The sequence below is a fragment of the Mus musculus genome, chromosome 3, assembly GCF_000001635.26.
Source record: "Mus musculus strain C57BL/6J chromosome 3, GRCm38.p6 C57BL/6J".
NCBI classification, from domain to species: Eukaryota; Metazoa; Chordata; class Mammalia; order Rodentia; family Muridae; genus Mus; species Mus musculus.
Genome location: NC_000069.6, coordinates 40,959,580 through 40,986,060, shown reverse-complemented (window position 1 = coordinate 40,986,060; position 26,481 = coordinate 40,959,580). Strand labels below are relative to the sequence as shown.

Sequence of the window (26,481 nt, the reverse complement as noted above, 5' to 3'; positions counted from 1 at the left end):
TTCAGCTAAAGTAACAACATTTTATAGTAAGTTGTGTATCTGTCAACAATCAAAAAATGCAAGATAGTTTTCTCTGGCCTGTTTACAATCATCTGTTTATTTTCTAAAGTAATTCACCCTAACATGCTGAAGCCTGCAATGTGCCCTAGGAGCCTTAGGAATAATTATATTCTTTCAAAATTTGGAAAATTTTAAACGTTAGAAAAATAGAAATATTATTCAAATTTAAACTAGTCACTTAGAGAGTAGAGATGGCTCAGTGGTTAAGAGTGCTGGCTGCTATTTCAGAGGACCTGGGATCAATTCCCATCACCCACATGGCAGCTTACAACTGTCTGTAACTCATACCGTCACACAGATACACATGCAAGCAAACCATTATATGAAATAAGAAAAATTTAAAAAGTAACCCCAAGTTTCTCTTGGAGTTCACAATTCCACTTTCTAAAACCTTTCAAAATCTGCATATATGACAAACAGAAAATTCCTTAATTATACATTATATCCAAGGCACACATTCATTGGGTTTGTACACTTACATTCAGTGTCACTGGGGACAGGCGATGATTCACATCCACCCTCTTCAGAACCCTGGTTCTGAGTCCAGGTCAGGTACGCTGGTAGACAAACCTCTGATACCACTTGGAGGGTATTTGTTACAGTATTTTTCTTTGGGGTCAATGGACTTCCAATTCTTGGAGAGTTTGGGGTAGAAACTAAAATTTTAAATCAGTTCTGCAATTAAAATACTGGTTCATCTTACCTATAAACTGTATTTCATCTTGCCTTAATATGGATTTTTCCTGCACAAAAACATGATATCAATTTCAAAACCTTTCCATGGTTTTCAAGTATGAAAGGCTTGCACGATTCACTCTTTTAACTATTCAAAAGGAAAGCTCTTGAATGAAGGAATTTCACCAACACTTATACAGAACATCACAATCGTTACAGCTTTAAGAATATCTGAGTCATATGCAGCTAGAGATACGAGCTCTGGGGGTACTGGTTAGTTCATATTGTTCCACCTATAGGGTTGCAGACCTCTTTAGCTCCTTGGGTACTTTCTGTAGCTTCTCCATTGGGGGCCCTGTGTTCCATCCTATAGATGACCGTGATCATCCACTTCTGTATTTGCCAGGCACTGGCATAGCCTCACACAAGACAGCTATATCAGGGTCCTTTCAGCAAAATCTTGCTGGCATATGCAATAATGTCTGGGTTTGGTGGCTGGTTATGGGATGCATCCCTGGGTGGGGTAGTCTCTGGATGGTCCATCCTTTCATCTTAGCTCCAAACTTTGTCTCTGTAACTCCTTCCATGGGTGTTTTGTTCCCTATTCTAAGGAGGAATGAAATATCCACACTTTGGTCTTCATTCTTCTTGATTTTCTTGTGTTTTGCAAATTGTATCTTGAGTATTCTAAGTTTCTCGGCTAATATCCACTTATTAGTGAGTGCATATCAAGTGACTTCTTTTGTGATTGGGTTACCTCACTAAGGTTGATATTCTCCAGATACATCCATTTGCCCAAGAATTTCATAAATTCTAGAGCTCCTGTCTCCAGCTGCATATGTAGCAGAAGATGGCCTAGTCGGCCATCACTGGGAAGAGAGGCCCCTTGGTCTTGCAAACTTTATATGCCCCAGTATAGGGGAATGCCAGGGCCAAGAAGTGGGAGTGGGTGGGTAGGGGAGCAGGGTAGGGGGAGGATATAGGGAACTTTTGGGATAGCATTTGAAATGTAAATAAAGAAAATATCTAATAATAAAAAAAAGAATATCTGAGTCACCAATTATGATGGTCACTCCACGTGAGGACCAAAACTGTGAAGTCTTCAACCTGAACATTGAACTATAAGATTTCAACTGCTATTAAGTCACAGTCTAAATACATACGATTTCCTGACTGAAAAATATCTAAACTACAGTAGCAATTACTCCTACATTCACATTCCCTGTATGAAAGACAGTGTGCCCACTTACTGCATACTCTTGTAAGACTGCAAAACACATGTCACCACGGTAAAGCACACAGCCCCATCTAACCCTTTCAGAATTTCAAAGGGCTTTCTTGGGGTTGGAGAAATGGCTTAGTGGGTAAGAGCACCTGCTGTTCTTTACAGGTCTCAGCATCTACATGGCAGATCACAACAATCTATAACTTCAGTTTGAGGGTATATGGCTCCCTCTCTGATCGGCACTAGGCACATACATGGTATACATGGAAAGAGAGGGAAGACAAACATACACAATAAAAGTGAATGAATTCTTTTTAAAATTAAGACCTTTCTTCACCTTAAATAAATATATACAAAGATTTATTTTATAAGTGTATGCTCCAAGTCTTGACACTATTGCTGAAACTATGGAGCACTCACAAAAAGGGACCTAGCATAACCGCACTCCGGAAGACCCAACAAGCAGCTGGAAGAGTCAGATGCAGATATTTGCACTCAAACAATGTACCGAAGCTGTTGACCCCTGTGGTTGAATTAGAGAAGGTAGAAAGAAGCTGAAGAGAAGGGTGATCCTGTAGGAGGACCCGCAGTCTCAATCTAGACCCCTGAGATCTCTCAAACACTGGACCACCAAGCAGACAGCATACGCCAGCTGATATGAGGCCCACAACACACATACAGTAGAGGACTGCCAGGTCTGGGTTCAATCAGAGAAGATTGCACCTAACCCTCCAGAGACTGGAGGCCCCAGGGAGTTTAGAGGTCAGGTGGGGTGAGAGTGGAGACATCCTTCTAGAGAAGGGGTTGAGGAGGAGGTGTTGGATGTGGAGGGTAGATGGGGGGGAGGGGAATAAAATCAGGAAGGAAGGAAGGAAAGAGAGAGAAAGAGTATGTTCTAAAGTTCTAAGCATCATTACTTTCATTAAAAATACCTCAAGGGTGAATGCTTTATGCAGAAATCTGAGATAGGTGAAAACTGAGTCTTTTAATGATTAAATTATAGCAGACCAGGAATGTGTGTGATAAGGGTTGCAGGATTTATTTCCATAAACATGCTAGAGCTGGATTTAGTATCTTTGCCTTTGACACATGGATGTATTCATCAAATCACTATTATTTTTAAAAAGTAGATTTAAAATAGACAAGGCTCCAGAATATCCTAGTCAATACAGTAGGGCATGGGCTTGTAAACATACGGCTCATGCCTGGTCTTTAGATTTGATACCACAAGAAAGGAAAAAATTATACAATATAATAAACTCTAGTTATGTGCAGCATAGAACTTGAAGTAAGGTCAGTTTTGAATTATGCTCAAGACAATTGTAAAGTGCTGCTAAAAAAAAAAAACCCCTCCAAATGAGTTGGCTCATTAGGCGTGTTGTAAAATGATGTGGCTATGTCAAATAAATGTTACTGAATATAAGAATATTACCGAAACTTAAATGTTTTTGTTTGGTTGCTGGGGTTTTTTTTTTTGTTGTTGTTGTTCTGTTTTGTTTTTAAGTCTTGCACTTGTTAGGCAGTCCAGGTTGGCCTGGAACTCACACAAGATCTTCCCTCTGCCTCCTGGAGCTAGGATCAAAAGTGTCTGTTCCTACACCTGGCAAATATTTTGTAATTTGTTTAAGGCTTCTACAAACTTTGAAATTATATGTAGGGTTCAAAATTCCCTCCTGGGACACTGACACTCCATAAACAGTACATTTACCACCAAGTTACTCATAAAAATCATAAAACCAATTTAAACATATGAAATAAGGAATTATACTTTTTCACACCAATAGAGAAGAGTATAGGAAAAAACAACTCCTGTCTTTTTTGTTTGTTTGTTTGTTTGTTCCCCCTTTTTGGTTTTTTCAAGACAGGGTTTCTCTGTACAGCCCTGGCTGTCCTGGAACTCACTCTGTAGACCAGGCTGGCCTCAAACTCAGAAATTCACCTGCCTCTGCCTCCCAAGTGCTGAGATTAAAGGCGTGCACCACCACGCCGGCAACTCCTGTTTTCTTAATGCTCAAATATTTATACAATGACCAAAGAACCACTATCTTGTTAACTGTGGGGATGGATGGCTTAGTTCCTTACATAACTACCACTAAATTTAACTGAATTACTACATAGGGATAGGATCTAAATGCCAGAATAGCAACTGGAACAACAATGAGAAAATTAAAACTGTTGGTTATTATGTTTGTTTTTATGGGGGGTGGTGCCACATGTGTCTGGGGTGCCTGAGTAGGTCAGAACAGGGTGCTGAATCCCCTGGAGCTGGAGGTATAAGTTGTTGTGAGTTGTACTACATGAGTCTTCTGGAAGAGCAGAAAGTGTTCTCAACAACGAAAACTATCTTTTCCAACCCTAGTATTTACTGTTTTACTACTGTGTATCAGAAGATGGCCTAGTCGGCCATCATTAGGAAGAGAGGCCCCTTGGTCTTGCAAACTTTATATGCCTCAGTACAGGGGAACGCCAGGGCCAAGAAGCGGGAGTGGGTAGGTAGGGGAGCAGGGGAGGGGAGGGTATTGGGAACTTTCGGGATAGCATTTGAAATGTAAATAAAGAAAATATCTAATAAAAAAAAGAAAAAAGAAAAAAAGTTTAGAACTTTCCTGAGGTCAGAAAAAAAAAAAAGCTTTCTTATACTTATCTAACAGTTATAGTCATCTCTTAAGGTCTTCTAAGCTTGACTATAGGTTTACAGTTACAGGAATATAGTTGTTTTATAACACTAAGAATTTATGTGCTTAGAAATGGAATATTAAAATATTTGGCAAAGAGTAAAATTAACAGTATTAAGATGAAAGTTGTTCTCTTTATGCTTAAACATATATACCATGTCATGTATTCATAATTTCTTTTATAACTAAAATACTTTAAATTACTTATTTCTAATAACCTAAAAATCAGAAGACTTAGATTTGGAGATTCTAACATTAATTTATATAGATAAAAATTATTTGGCCATATAACACCTTGGGTACAATTTATGAGAATATAGACAAGTTACCTTTGCTGATTTTATATTAAATGAAAAATGTCAGTTTGCCTCTCCAAAGAAAAACATCTACTTAAATATAGAGTGGCTTTTCCCCTCACTGTGGGTTTACTACAGTTCTGAGTAATGAGGTTTTAAGAACCTCTACATACAGCTTTCAAAGGAAGTCCCACAGCCCATTCAGTAACAATTTCCTCTCCCACATCATGAGCTGACAGTACACAACACCCACACAGCAAACCTGCATTCCAGAAGTCATCTTACCAGTCTCAAAATCAACCTTTTGTGCTGATTAAAATCTTCTGCTCAGTGGCAATGCCAACCCATGTCACACACTTCAACCTCCAAAGAGGAAAAAGTAGATATTTACATTTCTGTGATAAAAAGGATCAATTATGTTAAAATATTTTACTGTACAGATGGCACAGAAACTAATCAAAAGTTATTAAGATAGTCTAATTTGATATTAAAGGGTATTTGATAAAAGCTTCATTTCTCGTAGCCACCTATAATTATATAGGCTGTCTGTTGTCCTACCTCATTTCTTCTTATGTCCAGTGACATACTATTTCTCCAAGCATTCTACAAGTAGACTAACCAGGTCAGATATGAAGATTTATAGGAAATGGAAGACAGATTTACTCCTGAGCTAATGTGCATCAGCATGATTCTGTCAGCATCCCATACATCTGGCATCTGGTTGCTCTTTTGCAATATAAAGCAGCTGATATCAACATGACATTTTTTTATGCTGAACATAAAAAGTGCATCTGAACATGTTAAAAAGGTAAAATGTATAAAACTTTGATTTTATTCCTGCAATTTTATTAATAATACATAAATTATTAATGGAAAGGCAACTCCAACTTGACTATCTTGGCTATCTTATGGAAAAAAATGTCCACATTACCAAACATTCCCAATTACTTGTTCATAAGCTGGCTAAAATATCATCTTGAATCCCAAGTTTATAGCTATCTGGTATAAAAAATAGTTTCTATTTTATCTAATGTTCTCAACTAGTTGTTCATAAGCTGGCTAAAAGGATCCCAAGTTTACACATGTTTTTTTTTTCAGTTATTTGAATAATCTTTAGGACTAGAAACCTAAAGTTCACTTCTCTTTAAAAACATACAGTAGTTCTTGCAGAGAGACATTATGGGTAGAAAACTATGAAAAGATAAACACCGGAAACTAGTTCTTTGTGCTTTAAAGAGTAACAAATTTTGTGTATGGTTTGCAATTATACAAGGAATAAAACCAAAGGAAATATTTTGGTCTCAAACAGAAATATCTAAAAAGTCCATCATTGTTTACTTCTAGGCTATAAATTAGCTGTCTCTTTATGTCGCTGCAACAAGACACTTGACAAGAAGCAACTTAAGGGAAGAAGGATTTATTTTGGCTCACAGTTTGAAGGGCAGAATCCATGATGGCAGGGAAGGCATGGTGATAGGAGCATGAGGTGGCTGGTCACACTGTGTCTGCAGTCAGGAAGCACAGAGATGAATGCTGGTACTCAGGCCAAGCACCCAGCCCATGCTTAGGATGGGTCTTCCCTCTTCAGTTAACCCTCTCTGGAAATGCCCCCACAGACATAACCAGTCAAGTTGACAATGAAGATTAATTATCACAAGTACACTCCTTGTCAACCTGACTGTCAAACAAATCACTTTTAAACCATTACATTTCATCTCTGACTCCCATAGGCTCATAAAGCAAAATAAATTCAGTCTGACTTCAAAAGTCACCACAGTCTTTAATTGTCCCAACATTGCTCAAAAGCCCAAAGGCTCTGAGATGCCAGGCAAGGTCTTAACCGTGAGTTTCTATAATTTCAGAAAACAAGTTACATACTTCCAATGTACAAAGGCATATAGAGTAAACATTTCCATTCCAACGGAGAGGAATGGGGTATAGCAAGGGAAGACTGGATCAAAGCAACAGCTAAACCTAGGAGGGAAAGCACTATACCATGATCAGCATCTGGGGCTTGTGGGACTATCATCTGGGATCCAGTGACCATGAACAGCTCCGCCCCTCCAACTTTGTCACGTGTAGTATATATATACAGCCTCTCTCATGGGATGACTCTATTCCAGATTTCCTTGGTAGGTGTTCCACAATTCTGGAACTCCCAACAGCCTGGAAGACTACTTTGCAACTTGACCTTATAGAGCTTCTAACAATGGTGTAAGCCTCCATGACTCTGTAACTAGCATTTTACATGCTGATGAAGCATCCAAGTTCTACTGCCAGACTGGGGTGCTGTGCTGGCTCCTATTACCTGTAAGCAGCTTAACTAGCCTCTAACCAGCATTCCAACACACGTGGTCTTCCAAAACCGGGAAATAGTTCTCATAAAAGTCTGTTTACATAGCCACAGTCTCAGTTTAGTTTCTCTTCTTTCAAATCAATTCCTATTTTCACTAGTTGGAGACTTCCATAGGTTTTACTCTCAGGGCACCTGTCCTGCCTCAGTAAACAATGGTGCTAATTTCCTTAATTATAAAAAGCTCTGTGCACTCTGCTTGGTGCACTCCTTTATTCCCCAAACTGCACATTTCCCAGTCCTCCTGCTTTCTCCTGCTACAGATCTGAATAAGCACCGTGAGTAGTAAACATGCCTCAGTCTTGAACCTGCCAATGCCAAACAAACTGCAAATCACTCTATGACTTACTTTCTCAGGAATGGGCAGATTACACCCATATTCTCCTTCAGAAGAAAATGCAAATAGCCTTTAGCTCACCTCTCCACAGTATACTTGCCCCTCTCTGAAAACTCCTGAGCATAATGTTCACTTTCTAGCTGTTCATTGGCATGCTGGCCTCCCATAAGCCACTCAGAATGACCCACAGAGATCTGCCTCCAAGTCTTTCACATTCCTTCTGAAGACCAGTTCCAAAAGCCTACATACCACATGGTCAGGTTAGCACAGCAGGTTATTCTTCATACTAACTTTATTTTTTTTTTCCATTGCTGTCCCCAAATTCCTAACAAGAGGGATTTATTCTGGTTTACAGTTTGAGGAACATAGATAGGCAGGCAGTGCTTTCATGCCAGTATATGAAATACAATTTTGAAGCCAGCAAAATGGCTCAGAAGGTAAGGGCACTTGCTGGGCATATCTAACCACCTGAGTTTAATACCTGAGTCCCACAGTGGAAATAAAGAACCAACTCTGTAAAGTTGTCCTCTTATCTCCACACATACACACCATGGCACACATATGCCCACACTCAGAAAACATACATATCATATGTACACAATAATAAATAAACAATAAAAAAAGAAAAGCCCTTAAAAACAATTTTGAAGCATAAAGGAAAAATGCCCTTATTTATTTAACTTAAATTTCTTACCCCTTAAGTATTCACATTAATACATCTTATAGTACATGTGAAAAATGACAAATGTGAGTTATGCAAAGTATACTATATTAAAGAGCAAGTCAGATAGCAAAGGACCTAACAATTTTGGAAATGCTACTCAATCCTCTCTTTTTCTGCTTTATTGATCTGGGCAAAGTATAAATGCCTGGAAACAAAAGATAAAATTTGCAGTATTTCCCCAATGATAACAATTAACTTTCCCACCATGAATGAAGTAGCCCGTGCAGCCTAAGCTAATGACATAGAAAGGAGAGGCTCCTACAGTAACCGCAGTCCTCTGGTCTGTCTCACATCATTATCGTAAAGGTGGTTTTCTCCACTGCAGGCTGGCCCAACCTTCTCCACAAGGGGGTGGGCGTAGACATTCTTGCACAGAAGACAGTATGGTCACTCTCACTTCTGCAGCACGATTTGCTCTCATATTTACATGGTATTTCAGGGAGTCACCTACTCCACTGTATATTCCGATCATATGACATCCAAGAGCATCAGTAGATCATCACCCTGACTGAAAAAAGGTTAAGCACACATATTTTTCCCAAGAGCAATTATCTTTAAAATGAACCAGGCAAAAAAATTCTTAACACTAACATAGTTTTTGGAAACTCAAAAGAACCGGGTTGAAGAAAATCCCAATACTATTTTAGAATATGGATTATCTTATATTTTCAAGATAGGGTTAAAGTACATTGGTAACAAAAGTAAAGGAAGGCTAGCCCACCTTGGGTATAAATTTTGGCTCTTTCAGTTTTAGATGAAGAGAAGTGGCGTGATATATAGTCATTTAGTAGAATTTAAAAGAAGATAGGAGAAAAGTCCACACAAGACAACACACACACAAAAAAAATCTAACATCAAGAAACCCTATGATTCTGCATAATTATGGTCTAGCTGGGAGAAAGAATAAGTAGGATTTTGAGGACCAAGAGTCATTTAATTATCTTTAGTTTTGCTACGAAAGCTCAATAAACTACAGATGAATAGGAAACCTCACAAGCAGCCCACTGTTACACTGTTTGCACTAGACAAAAAGCAGTTACCTGTATGGGAGCCAAAGGCCTGGCCAGGTATGAACTCCGGACAATCAATCAACTGAGAGAAGTCTGTTTGTGGCACATTTCGTGGAGGAGGGCCTGGAATTGGCCATTTTTCTGGTTCTATCTTTTTCCTCATTTTCTCATCCACAATTTCTACTTCTGTGCTATCCTTAAGTGCCTGGCAATAGAAAATTTAAGCATTAAAGTTACATTTAAATGGTCTTAGTTGTATGCCTTATGTTTCTAATCTAAAAATTGCAAAGCTTCGAGTTAGTAGACTGTAATATAATTAATGTGTCTGAGACAAACAGTAAATTGATCCGTGTCTGTAATTTCAGTGATCAGGCAGCAGAGGCAAAAGGACTGTGACAAGTTTGAGGTCAGCTTGGTCTATACAGAAAGCTCTGGGCCAGCTAGAGCTAATAATATACATTAAGACTCTGTCTCAAAAAGACAAAACCAGAAACAGAACTCAGGAAATGGGGGTAGGAGATAAATGGGGCCCCATAGTGAGCTTGAGGATAGGCTGCACTCCATGAAACCCTCTACTCCCCAGCTCCCACTGTCCGCTGAAGACAGAGCTCACTGTCCAGAGCTCTTCTCTACATGATTGATGTCCCGGGTTTGATCACAAGTAACCCCAGAAAAGCCACGTATGGTCATGCGTGCCTGTAACCCAGCACTCACTCAGGTGATGGGGTAAAAGGATCAAGAATGAAAGGTTATCCAAAGTTTCATAGTCTGGTATGGATGCAGGTCAGACCTCTGCTATGTAAGACCATATCTCAAGAGGAATATAAAAAAAAGAAATCACACTTTTAATGATAATGGTACCTGTTGGGGTTTTTTTTTTTTCTTTTTCTTTTTCTTAATCACACTGATTACTAACAAGGGAACAACTGACTGGCCAAAGGTGAGGTAAAAACTGTTACAGATCCTATGGAATTTATTTGTATGTAAAAGACAACTTAGAGATTCATGCACAAGACTTTGCTTTCTGTGTAGTGGGTTTGGCCTAATGCTGCTTGAATTCTAATGTTAATTTGGTTTTCCAAAATTGCTTACACCAGGGTCTGCATGTAGCTTCTGGGAACCTGTCCCCAGTTGGTTCTGATTGGTAAATAAAGATGCAGGCAGCCAGTGACTGGGCAGGTCAGACAGAGAAAGATCACGGTGACCCAGAGGGCAGAAGGGAAATCCACTATGCCAAGACAGTGTGGAGGAGATGAGAGACAACATGTGAAGGAGCCAGAAGAATGCAGCACAGTTGGCCAGACCTCTGGGTTCAGAGCAGCCAAGATAGAACACAGAATTTACTAAATTGTAACTCGGAATTATCAGAGGGAGGTAGATTCTATCAGTAGTGGAGGTTAGGCAGTAGCCCAGCTATTGTGCTGATTAAGGCATATCAAAATATAAAGGCTGTGTGTGTCTTTCATTCGGGATGTTAAGCATTGAGGTGGGTATCGAACCCACTCCTGCCAGGATTTTTAAAAGTTAAAACAATTCTGTCCTTAGTAAAAGAACAGGTGGATACCAACAGCCAGACATGATGGTACATGCCAATTTTCTCAGCACTAGGGAGGGTGATGTAGAAGGATTAGAGGATTACTATCCTGTGTCAAAGAAACAAGCAGACACAATTCTAAAAGGAACAACTATATGCGAAAAGTTCAAGCATCTTAAATCTTAAAAAAAATAACAAAAACAAAAAACTGGCATTTTCATAAATTCCAAAGCTTGATCTAAATGAGATCCTGTATAAACTGATATTTGGGGGGGCATCCAAAGTTCTGACTAGCAGATCAACTGGGCATTTTTCTTCATGATAGTTATAAAGAAGACAAAAGGTGATGGTGGTACACACCTTTAATCCCAGCAATCAGGGAGGCAGAGGCAGGAGGATCTCTGCCACTTCAAAGCCAGCTGGTCTACACAGCAAGTTCCAGGAAAGCCACGACTACAAAGAGAAACCCTGAGTAAGAAAAAGAAAAAAGGAGGAGGGAGGGATGGAAGGAAGAAGAGGAGGAGGAAGAGTCCTGGGCTAATGAGAGCCCAATCTGGAGCCCAATTGGTAGGAGAAGAGCACCAGCTCCTAAAAGTTATCCTTTGACCAACACACACACACACACACACACACACACACACACACACACACATATCATGGCTAACCATCCCCACTCACTAACATGCTAAATGTCTGTTTGGCTTTTTAAAATAGCAAGTACTAATCACAAATTGCAGAGATTCATTCCTTAGTGCTGGAAGATCTACATCTATGAGAACCTGAGACAAAGGGAATGAGTAGCCACAAAATCAGTTGATGCAAAGCACAAGATTTAATATGGAAGTAAATAACCTACTGTTACCCTACAGTGACCTTACAGTTACAGAGCTGGTAAGCTACAGAACCAGGATCAATTGGACCTACTGCAGACATCAATAGCAAGGAAGTTATGGGATAAGAATCAAAATGCAAGTTGAGTGTACCTCATGAGCCTCATACCTGCAATGCCAATACTCAGGAGACTAGGGCAGGATTTCTGTGAGTTTAAGGCCAGCCTGGCTACCTTTTAAAAAAACTGATTCATAATGTTTAGCTGCGTAGATGATATCAAATCAGAGCAAGTTACTACATATCCTAGCAACCACAGTTCTAGGAACTCAGCATAAATGAAAAGGCATTCACATGAGAGCTCAGTCTATTTACAATCCTCCATCAGTGCATGAATACGCTAAGAGACATCTGTACTACAGAATAGTGATCAGCAACAAAAAGGGGGCGAGGAGCTGAAACACGGGACAAAGCAATCTCAAAGGCACTGTGAGAGGTCAAAGAGGTCAGGAGCACCTGTGTGTAATGCCTCAGACCTGCAGTGCCAGCACCAGGGAGACAGAGACAGAGGCAGAGACGGAGGATCCCAGCCTGGGCCTTATGGAGGACAAAAAAAAAAAAAAAAAAAGAAAAGAAAAGAAACCGGAGAAAAGAAAAGAGAAAGGATTAAGAAACAAAGGCTACAACATTCCAATTTACTAATTTATATGGTATCATGAAAAATAAAAACTACAAGACAAAGGATAATTCTTGCTAGGGGCTATGTAGGAGAGAGACTGCCTACACAGGGACTGTCATATATGTAGACGATGGAAAATAAAAAATGTTGAATTTCTAGAAAGACAAAAAAAAAAAAAACTCAATTAAAGGCAGTACTACGACAGCTAGAAAGGCTTTCTCCAATTAACTTCCTGACTAGATGGACGCTCACAGGTGACACAATCCTTTGGTGGTAAGTATAGGAGAATAAGAAGTTCAGTTTGAAACAAGTCTGAGCTACCCTGCATCCATGAGTGAACATGTGTACATGTGCATTCATGTGAAGGGGGAAGGTTTCCCAAAGCACATAAAAATTCAATATTTAATAAGTAGGATTGCATGTTAGTTTAGAGCAGTCTGAAAGAAGATTAAAGAATACTAAAAGTTCAAGTTTTCAAAGGTAGACATTTAAGTTTTATAAAAATAGAAAAAAGCTGAGATGTTCTCTGAACTTAGGAAGAACAGATTGACAGCTTTTTATTGTCTTTATTGAGATGACAGCTGACCTAGAACATATGGACTCAAGGAATTATACTATTTGACTTCTGAGTGGCTTTAAATTTCCATACCTAGCATAATTCTCTGGGAGTTAGGAGGCTGATTAATTTTGAGAAAGGGTCTTGCTCTGTAGCTCAGACTTGTCTTGAACTTCCCAAGTAATTCTTAGCAAACACCTTAGCATACTTTTAAAAACACATAACCAGTATATGTACAGTGTATGTGTGTGTGTGCATGTGCTCACATGCTGGCATGTTGTGCACAGTGTGGCCTTGCCATGGTGAACATGTGGCGTCAAGACAGCTTGTACACGGTTTTCTCCTTCCACCACCACATGGATTCTAGGGATAGGACACAGATCTCAGGGTTGATAGCAAGCAGCACCCTCACACAGGGAAGCATCTCAGCAGCCCACTTTTCTTTCTTTCCACTTTTGGGGGGCTGGGGGGGCTACTTCTGGTGATAAACCCAGGATCTTGTGTATATATACCAATGCTCTGCTCTTTTAAACACTTTTTAAACACTTTTTAAGGACAGTTTTAAGTTTAGCTGTTTTATTATTTTTTTAAATGAGTATTTACCTCCAAGATGAGATTAAGGTTTGTGGTGAGAGCCTGCACACGGTGAAAACCAGCAATCAGGGAAATGGGCAGGAACCCCTGCTCGTCCATCTTTCTTCGAAGAAAGAAGTCCCGTTCCAAGTTCTCTGTGCTGAAGTAATACTCACTGAGAAAAGAGGACATGAGTTCATCCACTCATTTGGCAACACAGATGTATACCCACTGCTTACAACTGTTATCAAATTAATCTCTCTGGCTAATAATACTACCATATTAGAGGTTAGGTAAATATACATGGACTATAACATGGCACACAGCAAAAACCCTGCTCAGTTGATAATTTCTTTCATACACATGCAGAAATGTATTAAAAATTAATGCTAATAGTTTAACTAAACTATATAACAAAATATAATTTTAAAATCCATTTGTTTATATTGTTCAGAATCTAGCCATATACTTATTGGGTAAGTAAAAACTCTAGAGCCCTGAATTTTTCAATGAGTCAGTTCACTGAAAGATTCCATTACAAAGCTACCTCTACCTGCTTCATTTAAATACTAAATAATAATAATAAAGCTAAACATATCAGTTTACTGCCTCCCAAACACTGGGAAGAACGGTTCACTTGAGAATGTCTTTTGGTGATTCGTACTCAAAAAAAGGTACGTTGCTCCCCCCTGCCCCCAACCAAACAACACACTAACTTTGTATGTTAGGACCCTAGCAGCAGCATACAGTAACACACAGTAACACATACAGTAACACAGTAACACAATCAAGCTTAGCTTGTAGAGAAACCCAGGCTTTGACTCTCAGCATCTCCAAGCAAAGAGAAGAATGAGTAGATTATACTTCACTGACTCCTTGAAGTCCATGGAGTGAAAGGACACAGACTAACTCAGGGTTAGTTATTTAAGCACAGACCCACTTAACCTTGCCCCAGACAGATTATAAACAGACAAAAGTCATAAAAGACACAGAAGAAAAAATATCAAAGAACTTGGAAAACATACATTTAAAGTATCTATATAATAAAATGAAAAAAAAAAAAAAAAAAAAAGGCAAAGCCCAGGATCCCAGGAGAGAAATCATAGAGACATTGTAACAGGCAACCCTACAGCTGCCCAGGCCCAGACAAAGTTCTCTGGAGGCAGCAAGTTAGGACTGAGCACACAACCTCACACACTTTAGTGTGTTACTCCATTACTTGGTAACCTTGAATTACTTAGGACAAATTTTAACCTTGAAGAATTAAGCATGTCTAAAGATTAACTGATTTGGGGTAAGATTTCACTTGTGGGAGAGGGGAAAATTACCCTACTTTAAAAATATAAGATGTAAATCTGTCCTGTGTGATATCTATCAGTCAAAGTGCAAAGTTCTTATAAAGTATATTTACTGATATCTTGGCAACACTAACTAATAAATCAATGTCGTAAATTCTGATTTTTATTGCATCTCAAATGCCTAATCCCATTGCCTCAGAGTCTTGTCTGAGATTATAAAACCTGGGACATTACACTAGACATCTGATGTAGTCATAAATTAAAATCGTACTGAAATGCAGATTCCTAAATCAGTAGTAAGCTTTGAACTCATAGCAATGCTGCCTCAGACAACCGAGTCCTGGAATTATAGACATGTACCATACCCTGCTTGTTTACAAATTTTAATATAAATATCTATTTGCAAATAAGACACATTTTATTTATTTTAAATAATATACAGAAGTTTTAGTCTTTTTTTTTTCATACCTTCTCATTAGGCAATGACATTTTAACTACTCTCTGGAAAATAACAGGAATATGAACAAAGCTAAAAAAAAAAAGACAAAGCCCAGGATCCATATTTTCTCAATATCCTAGGGGGGAAAATATCAAAATTTCCTTTGTCTGCCATGTACTTACATTTGGCGCTTAATGTACTCTTTAAGCAGTGTTTCTTCAACAGGATACACACGCACACCTGTGCCATCATCATAGTAATACATCATGCTGGTATTAAGCTCTGTAGAAAATGGCTGCTCAGTCCTTTCCCCAGGCTCTCGATAACCATATGAATAATCAAAGTTCACTGGATACAAAGTAAAAGAAAGGTGATCACAAAATTAAAAAATAAAATTGCAGTAACCATAAAGAGAAATCCAAAATGAATTACCTGAAACACAAATTTACTGTCAAACTAAAATGATTAGCTGACCCATCGTGTCAGAGGACTACTGAAATAGCTCAGCAGGGAAAGGACATGTCACCAAGCTAATACCCTGCATATAACCTCCAGATCACACGTGGTAGAGAGAACCAACTCCTGCAATTTGTCCTTAGATTTCCACATGCACACCATGGCACCCTGACTTAAACCACACACATACAAATGAAAAGATTAAAAAAATAATTAACATAATACAGGGTAACATGAAAAACAAGACTATTTGCTAATTTTTTCCAAGCTCATCAAACAGAGGAAAAAAAAAAAACCTCATGTCATACATCGAGGGTTCCCTCGGCCTCGGCCTCTTCCTCGGCCCCGGCCTCGTCCCCGACCTCTAGTGGAACCTCGGATGGTACCACCCTCACTTCTCACACTGGACACTTCATCTTGATCATCTCTCTTTTCTCTCTCCCGTCTCCAACCTTCAAATAAAAATATTCAAACTTACAATAAAGTAATACAACAGTCTCTATGAAAATATAGTAACTACTTTCTCCCCCATTTTTGTCTCTTTGGATTTTAAAAGCACCTTTTATTTATTCTTTGATAATTTCATGTGTATACAATGTATTTTGATTATAGTCACCCACTACCCACCTCTCTTGGATTTTTTTTTCCCCCAGGCAAGGTATCACTGTGTAGGTGGGACTGCTGGCTCTGATTTCAGAGATCTGCCTGGGGCTGCCTCCCAAGTGATGGGATTAAAGGCAGGTGTTGATAAGCCCCAGGCCTGACTCGGCTTAGGGGTTTTTGAGGTAGTGTCTGATTTGGTAGCCCAGGTTGTCCTTGAACTCCCAGAAATTCCTCCATAATCCTGCCATAATGAAGAGATTACTAAGCAGGAGTTACCACATAGCTTCTATCCTAGTTGATAGTAATCAGGCTGTATTTAAACAGTAAAAAATACAAGCAGACTGTCAATATCTTTGGCATAAAAAGTGGGTAGGGGTAAGGAGGTGCTGAACATATAGAGAACATTCTATAGTAAGTAAATGACACACTAAAAAGACAAAGAGGTCCTCTGCCAAGAATATACTGTTATATACATATTTACAATGCTCCACAGCCATGGTATTTACATGTAAAACTTCCCTAGAAATACACTTTCTATAAAACATGTAAGGAAGAAATTCTATCATTCAAATAAAAGGCATGTTTTTAAAGAGAGAGAAGCTGACAGCACATAAAAAAAATCAGAGGAATTGTATCTATAATATTCTACAACTCTCACTCTGTAGACAGGAGGCTATCCTCCTGAGTGCAGGGATCAAAGGCATGGGCCACCATGGCCTGCATCCTTTTGATGCTGGTTAGACAAGAGTGGGGTGGAGTTACTCTGTGCTATTCAGAGGCTTTACCTCATCCACCACTTCCACTCATTAGACAACACCCCCTAGCATCTATTCATGCTTCGGTAAGGACATCAAGCATTATCTTCTCCTACTGAAAGCCAATGCCCTAGACCCTATAACTCCAACTTCTATGCCAATTTAAAATTCTTCGTAATTTATGTGTCTGTGTATGGATTTATGTCTACAACATGTGAAGGAGAGCCCACAGATGTTAGAAGAGACGCTTGGATCCTTGGAGTTGCAGGTGGTTGTGGGCTGTCATGCAGCTACTGGAAGCTAACACTGTTCTCCAAGAGTGGTAAACATTCTTAACCACTGAGCCATCTATCGCGCCAGCCCCTAAAATATAATTGTTATACACCTACAATCCTAGCTACTGGGAGATTCAAGGCCAGTCTGGGCAACAGTATTCAATGAGATCTAAAATAGCTTCCTTAACCCAAAGTAGGCCTTATTTTACATCATACCATAACAAACTCACAAAAAGTTTAATGTTATTTAAACATAAATGTCATTTTAAAAAGTATTTAGATGCCAGGCACTGTGGCACACACCTTTATTCCCAAGACTTGGGAAATAAAAGAGAGGCTGGTAGATCTCTGGTTTATATAGAAAGACCCTGTCTTTAAAAAAAGAAAAATAGTTCTACTAAAAATTTGTCATTAAAAACTAGTCATAAGAAAGCATGACCCAAAACATAACCCAAAGTAAAGAATATCTGTTTAAAATGACCTTATTATCTTGCCTTTAATTCCAAAATTTTATTGAAGGCAGAGGCAGGCCAATCTCTGAGTTCAAGGTCCACCTAGAATTACACAGTGAGTCCTAGACAGAGATTGCTACAGAGAGAGACCCTGTCATGAAAAATCATAATCACCATCACCAGCCAATTATCTATTTAAAAAAATCAATATCGAGGAAGTCAAAGCAGAGGAGCTGTTAAGACATGATGGAAATTAAGGAGCAACCAAACTAAAGCAATGTGTAATGCCAAAGTAGATGGGGAGACAGAAAGCTTTAAAAAAAGACTAGAGTGATGGCACTTGGGAGGCTGAGGCAGGAGGACCACATAATATGTGCCTGGCTAGATAGTGATTTAAATAGTGAGGTCCTGTCTCAATATATAAAATAAGATATTAAGCCAGGGGATGGTGGCACACACTTTGAATTCCAGTACTCAGGAAGCAGAGGCAGGCTGACCTGATCTACAGAGGGGATTCCAGGACAGCCAGACCTGCATAAAGAAACTCTGTCTGGAAAGACCAAGAAGATAAAAGACACCAACAAGATTATAGACAGTTACATTGTGTTAACATTCAGCCTACTCTTTAGACATGTCCTCTAAAGATTTGTAGAATCAAAGAGATGTGCCTGCAGTTTACTCTACACAGTTCCAATGGTAAGCACTAAAGCTACGTTTGTTTGAATTCATGTCCCTGTTGAAATGACACTTACTTCGTGTATCACTTTTCCTATTACTGTGCGTTGGTTTATTTGCTTCAGGTTGACATCTAGAGCTGTTCCGGGACCCAGGTCTTTCCTGGCTGTCTGGTCTCACATCATCTAAGTGGAGTGGTACCCATTTGTGCTTATTAGCTTGAAGAAAAAAAAAACAAAAACAAAATCATTTCATGATAATGTTCAGCTCTGCAATTCTAAAACCACTCTGAATTTTAAAGATTCAGTCTGAATTTGAATGGATTATCTGTAGAAATACCAAAAGAATTCTTTTCATTTTTAAAGACTAATCTTTTTTTGTTTGTTTGCTTGTTTTTTGTTTTTTGAGACAGGGTTTCTCTGTGTAGCCCTGGCTGTCCTGGAACTCACTCTAGTGTAGACCAGGCTGACCTCGAACTCAGAAATCCGCCTGCCTCTGCTTCCCAAGTGCTGGGATTAAAGGCATGCGCCACCACGCCCAGCCTAGACTAATCTTTGATTAAGTTTGTACAAATATTTCTCACTAGCAAGTTAAAAGCAAGTAAATTTTTTAAAAACTAACCGACCCAATATCCCAGGGGTTGGGAAAATGAGTCCACTAGTAAAATACTTGCTAGCTAAGCCTACAGACCCAAGTTTCACCTCCAGCACCCACATAAAAGCCAGGCCTGTAGTACCACCACTCAGGGATGAGGAGGCAGAGACAGGAGGATCCCTAGAGCTTGCTGGTCAACAAGTTTCAGGTTCAGTAAGAGAAATAAAACTGAGAGTAACTGGCCTCCATACACTTATGCATGCACACACAAACCGCATACACATACATAAATACATAAACACACAAACATCATAAAAGCAAACCTAGAGGCTTTACAGCTTCAGAACACTGAAGTAGTCATTTATCTAGTACTAGTACTACTAACAAGTTCCTCAAAAGCATGTGAGGAATAAGCATAAGATGTTTCCTTCTTGATACAATTTCCTTTACAGACACCATATTACCGCTATTATACACTTGAAGACAAAAGAAGCTTAACAAAATGGCTCATGCCTATAATTCTAGCTCCTGAGAGGCTAAGGCAGGAGGATTTCAAGTTCCATTCTGTCCTGGAATACACAGCAAAAAAATCTATTTAAAAAAGTGGTTATGATAATATTAATTTCACTTTTCCCTTTCTCTCTCTTTCTTCTCTCCCTCTCCCCCCTCTCTCCACTTTTTTTTTCCCTACAACTGGGTCTTACTCTAGCTCTGGTTGTCCTACAACTCAATCTCTAGACCAGGCTATCCTCAAACTCAGAAAGATCCATCTGTCTCTGCCTTACAACTACTAGGATTAAAGGTGTCCACTTGATGACGTTTAATTTCAATTGTCAACCTAAAGGTATTTGGAATCATCTAGAAAATGAGCCTCTTACCTATAAGATTGTTTTTAGATTCTGTTAATTAAGGTGGACTAGAGTTAACAGTATCCAGTACTATTTATAGGCCAGGGCATATGAGAATGGGCAGAGCAAAACCTTCGTGGCTTTCTGCTGCCTTGGAATGAAATATAGCCAGTAATTCCCTATCCTGCCACCATGACTTCCCCACCATCAAAGACTATCTTTTAACCATAATCAAAAATGAATTTGTCCACTTGTAAGTGGCTTTTGCCACAGCATCAAGAAAAGGAACTAACACACCTGGTGCAGTGGGGGGTTCAGGTCTATAATCCCAGAACCTTGGATGTTGAGGCAAGAGGATTAATAGTTCAAAGTCAGACTGGATCCAAGAAAGATCCTCTCTTAATAAAAGGACAAATGGCAAGGGCAAATAAAAAATGTTGATTATACCCAATGTGTATTTTTCTACCAAGTTAAAAATATTTAGAACTATAGCTATCTCTTGTGAGGCTATGCCAGTGCCTAGCAAATACAGAAGTGGATGCTCACAGTCACCTATTGTATGGAACACAGGGCCCCTAAAGAAGGAGCTATAGAAAGTACCCAAGGAACTAAAGGGGTCTGCAACCCTATAGGAGAATCAACAATATGAATTAACCAGTACCTCCCAGAGCTGTGTCTCTAGCTGCATATGTAGCAGAGGATGGCCTAATCGGCCATCAATGGGAGGAGAGGCCCTTGGTCTTTTGAAGATCATATGCCCCAGTACAGGGAAATGCCAGGGCCAGGAAGTGGGAGTGGGTGGGTTGGAGAGCAGGGCGGGGGAGGGTATAGGGGACTTTTGGGATAGCATTTGAAATGTAAATGAAGAAAATATCGAATAAAAAGATGAAAAAAATATTTAGGACAATGGAAAGATGATCAAAGTACTTAAATAAAAAAGAATATTATAGCAGCAAGGTGGCTCAGCAGGTAAAGGCACCTTCCAAAAACCTAACAGACTGAATCTGATCCTTAAAACCCATATAGTAGGAAAGAACTGACTCAAGCAAGTTGCCTTCCACCTCCACATACAAGCTGTGGATATATACACTCATGTGTATGTGGTGGTGCCACATGCTTTTAATCTATCTGGGCACTCAGGAGGCAAAACTAAGAGGAAAAAAACAGTAGGTGTATAATTCACGGCTTAAATATGACTTAAATTTATCTGGTTATATAAAAAACACCTAACAGTATTGGCCAATCAATTTCAACTAAAGCAACAACAACAACAAAAAAGACGCTGGGTGGTGGTGGCGCACACCTTCAGTCCCAGCACTCGGGAGGCAGAGGCAGGCGGATTTCTGAGTTCGAGGCCAGCCTGGTTTACAAAGTGAGTTCCAGGACAGCCAGGGCTATACAGAGAAACCCTGTCTTGAAAAACAAACAAACAAACAAACAAACAAAAAAGGACAAATTTTAAAGTAAAATGACAGGTCTTTTATATGTATGAATTCTAGACAACCATGAACATTAACTATTATAGAACAAGCAAGAAAAATATTAAGCGACTAATCAGTTAATGAACAGGGAGACATTTCTAACAGTTTTTTATTCTGTTCTAAAATCAAGCTCTGTTTAGTAGATAAAGGAACCTATTCCCTAACTCTTGCAGCTACAATTATTTAATACACTGACTAAAATTGTTTTCACTTTTTCTCTTAAACATCTTTTCATTTTCTCAGAAATATAGGAAGTAATTTCAATGTAAATTTAAAAGAAGACTAATCCAAGAATATGTCTGTAAGATAATCTATAAAGAATTTCACTCTTTCAGAATAGAGTTTAAATGTAAAAATAAATCAGGGACAGGGATCGGCCAGAAGACCAAACATGCCAAATCAAATCAGAGGAGGTTGAACATGTGATGACAGAGAGACAGATGACTAATACAATTTATCACCATGCAATGCAGTCTTCAAAAACTTCAAGTTAGAATGAAGACTCAGGCCAGCTCACCTCTCTTCCTCTGGCTGCTTGACTGAGCCTCATCCTCGCTGATGTTCTCAGTAGGACCATCTAGTTTTGCTTCCCGGTTCTCTTTGCTCTCACTGTTGCTTCTTTTTTCAATCTTCTCTTCTTTTTCTTTTCTAATTTGTGGCTTTTTATTTCCTTGGTTGATAACACTCTGAGACTGTCCAAAAATGAAAAATAAAAAAATGTGTTCTGAATAGAATCATTTCTAGTAGCATTTCACTAAAAAAGTCAATATACCTATTCTAAATATTGCTTTAAAATGCAAAAGCAAGTAAGTTGCCCAAAGTAAAAATCCTGGGGAGTGGGGCACTTGTCAAGTAGTATGCATAAGGTAAGGAAGGGGTTAGAGCCCATTCACCAACACATGAATATGCTGCCACCATTCGTCAAAGAAGTGCAAATTAAATTAATTACATATTTATCACAATGGATATAGTTTTAATTTTGACTAACTTGGGCTCAATGGTTAAGAGCACTGTATGTTCTTCCAAAGTAAGCGGTTCGATTCCCAGAACCCACTTGGCAGCTCAGCTCACAACTGTTTAACTGTCTAACTCCAGTTAAAGGGAATCTGAAACCTTCTCACGCATATCCAAGCAGGAAGAACATGATGTACATAAAATAAATCATTTCTTTAAAAAAATAAATAAACTGACCAAATTAAGAGTACTGAGTCTATGAAGTAACTGAAATTCTAAGACACGGCCAGTGGAAGCAAGTTTGGCAGTTTCTTTAAAAAAACTAAATAATAGCTAGTATATGATCTTGCCACTCTTTTTCCTAGTTACTGCCAATGGGGAAAGAGGGAAATTTCTGTGCAAAATTTTATAGAGTTTCATTTATAATAACTCAAATGTCCACCAAAATAAGTGAATGGATAGTGTTACAACTGTGAATTAAAATGTATTACTGATACACAAAGCATAATCTTAAGATAATAGTACTTGAGTAAGCCAGAAACAACAGTGCTTCCTACACTATTCCACATCCACAGAAAATACAGAAGGCTTAACAGGACTGATGGCTGCAACACTTACAAGCAGGAGCCAAACTCGTGTTCTGGTTGTGGTAATGGGTTTGCATGCACAGTCTGATAACAATCTATTACATTAAGGCTGGGTGTGGTGATAAGACTCCTTTAATCCCAGCATTTTATTGGCAGAGGCAAGAAGGCAGCCTAGTCTACAGAGTGAGTTCCAGGACAGCCAGAGCTATACAGAGGGACCCTGTCTTAAGAATAAAAAACAAACTTCCCCGCAAAAAAAAAAGAAAAAAAAAGAAAAGAAAAAGAGGAGCTGAAGAGATGGCTCAGTAGTTAAGAGCACGTGTTGCTTTTACAGAGGACCTGCGTTCAGTTCCCAGCACTCATTTTCTCACAGCCACCTTTAATTACAGTTCCAGGCAGTTCTTCTGACCTTCACAGGCACCAATTACGCACATGGTGCTTGTACAGGCAAAATACTTAAACACATTAAGTAAATCTGATTTCTTTAGTTAAAAAAAAAATTTAATCCTTTTTGAAAAAAAGAAATCATAGAACAAAATGTAAATACCTTTCCCCAACTCCAAAGGATACAACCAAACAGGGAAATGTAAATGAAATTATCTTATAATTGGGTAAAATTATAAAAAGTATAGCTGTCAAGTTTGTACCATCTTCTTAGCAAGAGATATAGTTATATAAAATGTAAAATTGATGTATTATAACGTAAATGTGATCATTATTACAAAAATGCAGACTAGGTAAATGTTAAGCTGCCAAATTCATTACTAACATTACTTTGTAGTAAAGGATGCTGTAAGTCAAATAATCCTACTGATGAGCCACACACAATAATGCTGAAACAAGAATTTTCTTTTTAAAACAGAATTAAAAAAAAAAAAAAAAACACTTACCCCCGTGTTAACCAATTCACCTGGTGTTGGCCAGTTTGCCATATCACTGAAGTCACTAGCCTAAAAAGTAATAAGTGATACAACTGAAAATGATTTTTTTTAGAACTTTTAAACAGAAAAAAGAATTGCTAAAAGTAATTTTTGTGGCCAAGCATGTTGGTACATGCCAACAATCTTAGCAGTTAGAAATAGGAGGCACGGGAATTCGATAGCAACCATGGGTGAAAAAGGCTAACTGGGGCTACAGGAGACTGTCTCAGCAAAAGCAATAAGCTAGATATAGTGGCACACAACTTTGATCCCAGCAAGGAGGCAGAAGCAGGTGATTTCTTTGAGTTCCAGGCCAGTCAAGGCTGTGTAGTGAGATCCTGTCTCAACCACAGGGGGGGTGGTGGGGGGGAAACAAAATCAAATAAAGCAATAGTAATTTTTAAAATTACCTAAATTTATTTAAATGTAGACTTTCAACCACTTTGAAGTAAAAATTCAGTGGTCTTAGGATCAGACTTCAAGCAGAACTGTTTCAAACTCATTTAAAAAGTACTTCCTTGTAAAAGCATACCTTGTTGGATTTCTTTGTCTTGAGTTTTCCCGCTTTTATAATTTTGGGGGAACTGAGCTCTAAAGAAAATATACAAAATTGTTTTTTTTACAACCATTTCATTTAATAAACTTAGTAAATGAATATTATTTCAATTTTAGCAAGTTAGCATAGTTAACACTCCCAACAAAATCCAAGTTTCTGGTTTTCAAGGCCTCAACTCAACTTTGTAATAGGATAGGATAAATTATTCTCTTTTTTTAAGATTCCTAGAAAGGCATCAACTGTAATATGCAAATTTTAAATGCTACCCACATTTTAAAAGTGTAAAATACTAGCTGGGCAGTGGTGACACACACTGTTACTCCCAGCACTTGGGACGTTGAGGCAAGGTCATCTTAGACTATACAGAACGAGTTCCAGGACAGCCAGGCTACACAGAAAAACTTTGCTTCAAAAAAACAAAAAACAAAAAACAAAAAACCCAAAAGTTGGAAAATACTAATTTACACTAAGCTGACAAACCACTCCTTTTATTAATAAAATGCAACCAAATAAAAATAAAATTATAACTTCTTTAAGTAAAATTCTATACCCATTTTCTTGTTCTCTATCTCTCATATTTTTATTTTGGCATGTCATGAATGGGAAGGCATGTTCTACTTCCCAGCCCTCAACTCACTTTGTAATAGGATAGGATAAATTATTCTCTTTTTAAAAATCTATTTATTTTATGTATATGAGTACACTGTAGCTGTACAGATGGTTGTGAGCCTTCATGTGGTTGTTGGGAATTGAATTTTAGGACCTCTGCTGGCTCCTGCCAACCCCACTCCCTCCAGTCAGCCCTGATCACTCAGGTCCAAAGATTTATTTATTATTTTACATAAGTACACTGTAGCTGTCTTCAGATGCACCAGAAGAGGGCGTCAGATGTCATTACGGGTGGGTGTGAGTGATGTGGTGGCTGGGATTTGAACTCAGGACCTTCAGAAGAGCAGTCAGTGCTCTTACCTGAAGAGCCATCTCCCCAGCCCCAGGATAAATTATTCTGCATAATATATTCACCAAGAAACATTTAGAAAAAGTGCTCTGAGACTTCAAACTACATCTAGGAAACAAACAGGTTTGGCAACCTTAATAGATTATACCCAGTGTCTCTGTTAGGGATTCTGTTGCTGTAAAACACCATTACCAGGGGCTAGAAAGATAGCTCAGGGGTTAAGAGCAGTTTTGCTCTTGCAGAGGACCCAGGTTCAGTTAGCCCACAATCATCCATAAATAAGAAATCCATCACCTCTGACCTCTGTGGACAGTGGGCACACATATGATCCACATACATAAATGTAGGCAAAACACTCATACACATAAACTAAATAAATCTTTAAAAAAAAAAAACAAACAAACAGCCAGGCATGGTGGCGCATGCCTTTAATCCCAGCACTTGGGAGGCAGAGGCAGGTGGATTTCTGAGTTCAAGGCCAGCCTGATCACAGAGTGAGTTTCAGGCCAGCCAGGGCTACACAGAGAAACCCTGTCTCAAAACAAAACAAAACAAAACAAAACAAAAACCAAACAACAAAACACTACCATCAAAAGAAACTTGGAAAGGAACGCACTTGTTTAATCTTAGACCTCCAGGTTATGAGTCCATCAAAGAGGGAAGCCAGGGCAGAAACCTGAAGAGCTGATTCAGAGCCAATGGAGGGCTGCTGCTAACTGGGTTGTTTCTAAGATAATTAAGATAATTCTCATATAATGTTAGTTCGAGTCAAGTTGACTAAACAAGCAAATACACTGAAATAATAAAAAATAAAACAACAACAAACTAACCAGGATACCCAGAACCTAGCCACACACAAAAAAGTAATTTGGTCTCTGTAGACATTTGTGGGCTGGGGCTATATAGTTCAATGGAAGGTAGAGAACTTATTCAACATACACAAAGTCAGTGCTCCAAACAAGCAACACAGACAACCATTGATTCACCTGTCATCTCTTTAAAGAAAGTACGTGACAGGTCACAATGCCTTTAACTCCAGCAGTGAGAGGCAGAGACAAGCAAGATTATCTGAGTTGGAGGCCAGCCTGATCTAGAGAGCAAATTC

General features: G+C 38.7%; 1 protein-coding gene across 14 annotated transcripts in view; it reads right to left on the bottom strand.

The window, feature by feature from the left end:
* Larp1b (La ribonucleoprotein domain family, member 1B) overlaps window positions 1-26,481 on the bottom strand; it is a 90,438-nt gene that overhangs the window by 54,147 nt on the left and 9,810 nt on the right. For 7 of the 14 annotated variants that reach the window (XM_017319520.2, XM_030252542.1, XM_017319521.2 and 4 more), the window contains exons 2-9: window positions 24,395-24,453; window positions 23,833-23,892; window positions 21,919-22,093; window positions 18,556-18,696; window positions 16,027-16,170; window positions 15,445-15,610; window positions 13,556-13,700; window positions 9,386-9,560 (exon numbers count right to left, since the gene is read on the bottom strand). In XM_017319520.2, coding sequence (XP_017175009.1) covers window positions 9,386-9,560; window positions 13,556-13,700; window positions 15,445-15,610; window positions 16,027-16,170; window positions 18,556-18,696; window positions 21,919-22,093; window positions 23,833-23,892; window positions 24,395-24,453 — 1,065 coding nt within the window. Of the gene's footprint in view, window positions 1-5,216; window positions 8,854-9,385; window positions 9,561-13,555; window positions 13,701-15,444; window positions 15,611-16,026; window positions 16,171-18,555; window positions 18,697-21,918; window positions 22,094-23,832; window positions 23,893-24,272; window positions 24,454-26,481 lie in introns of those variants that run through there. The other 7 variants (XM_030252544.1, XM_030252545.1, XM_030252546.1 and 4 more) reach the window with 6 other exon arrangements.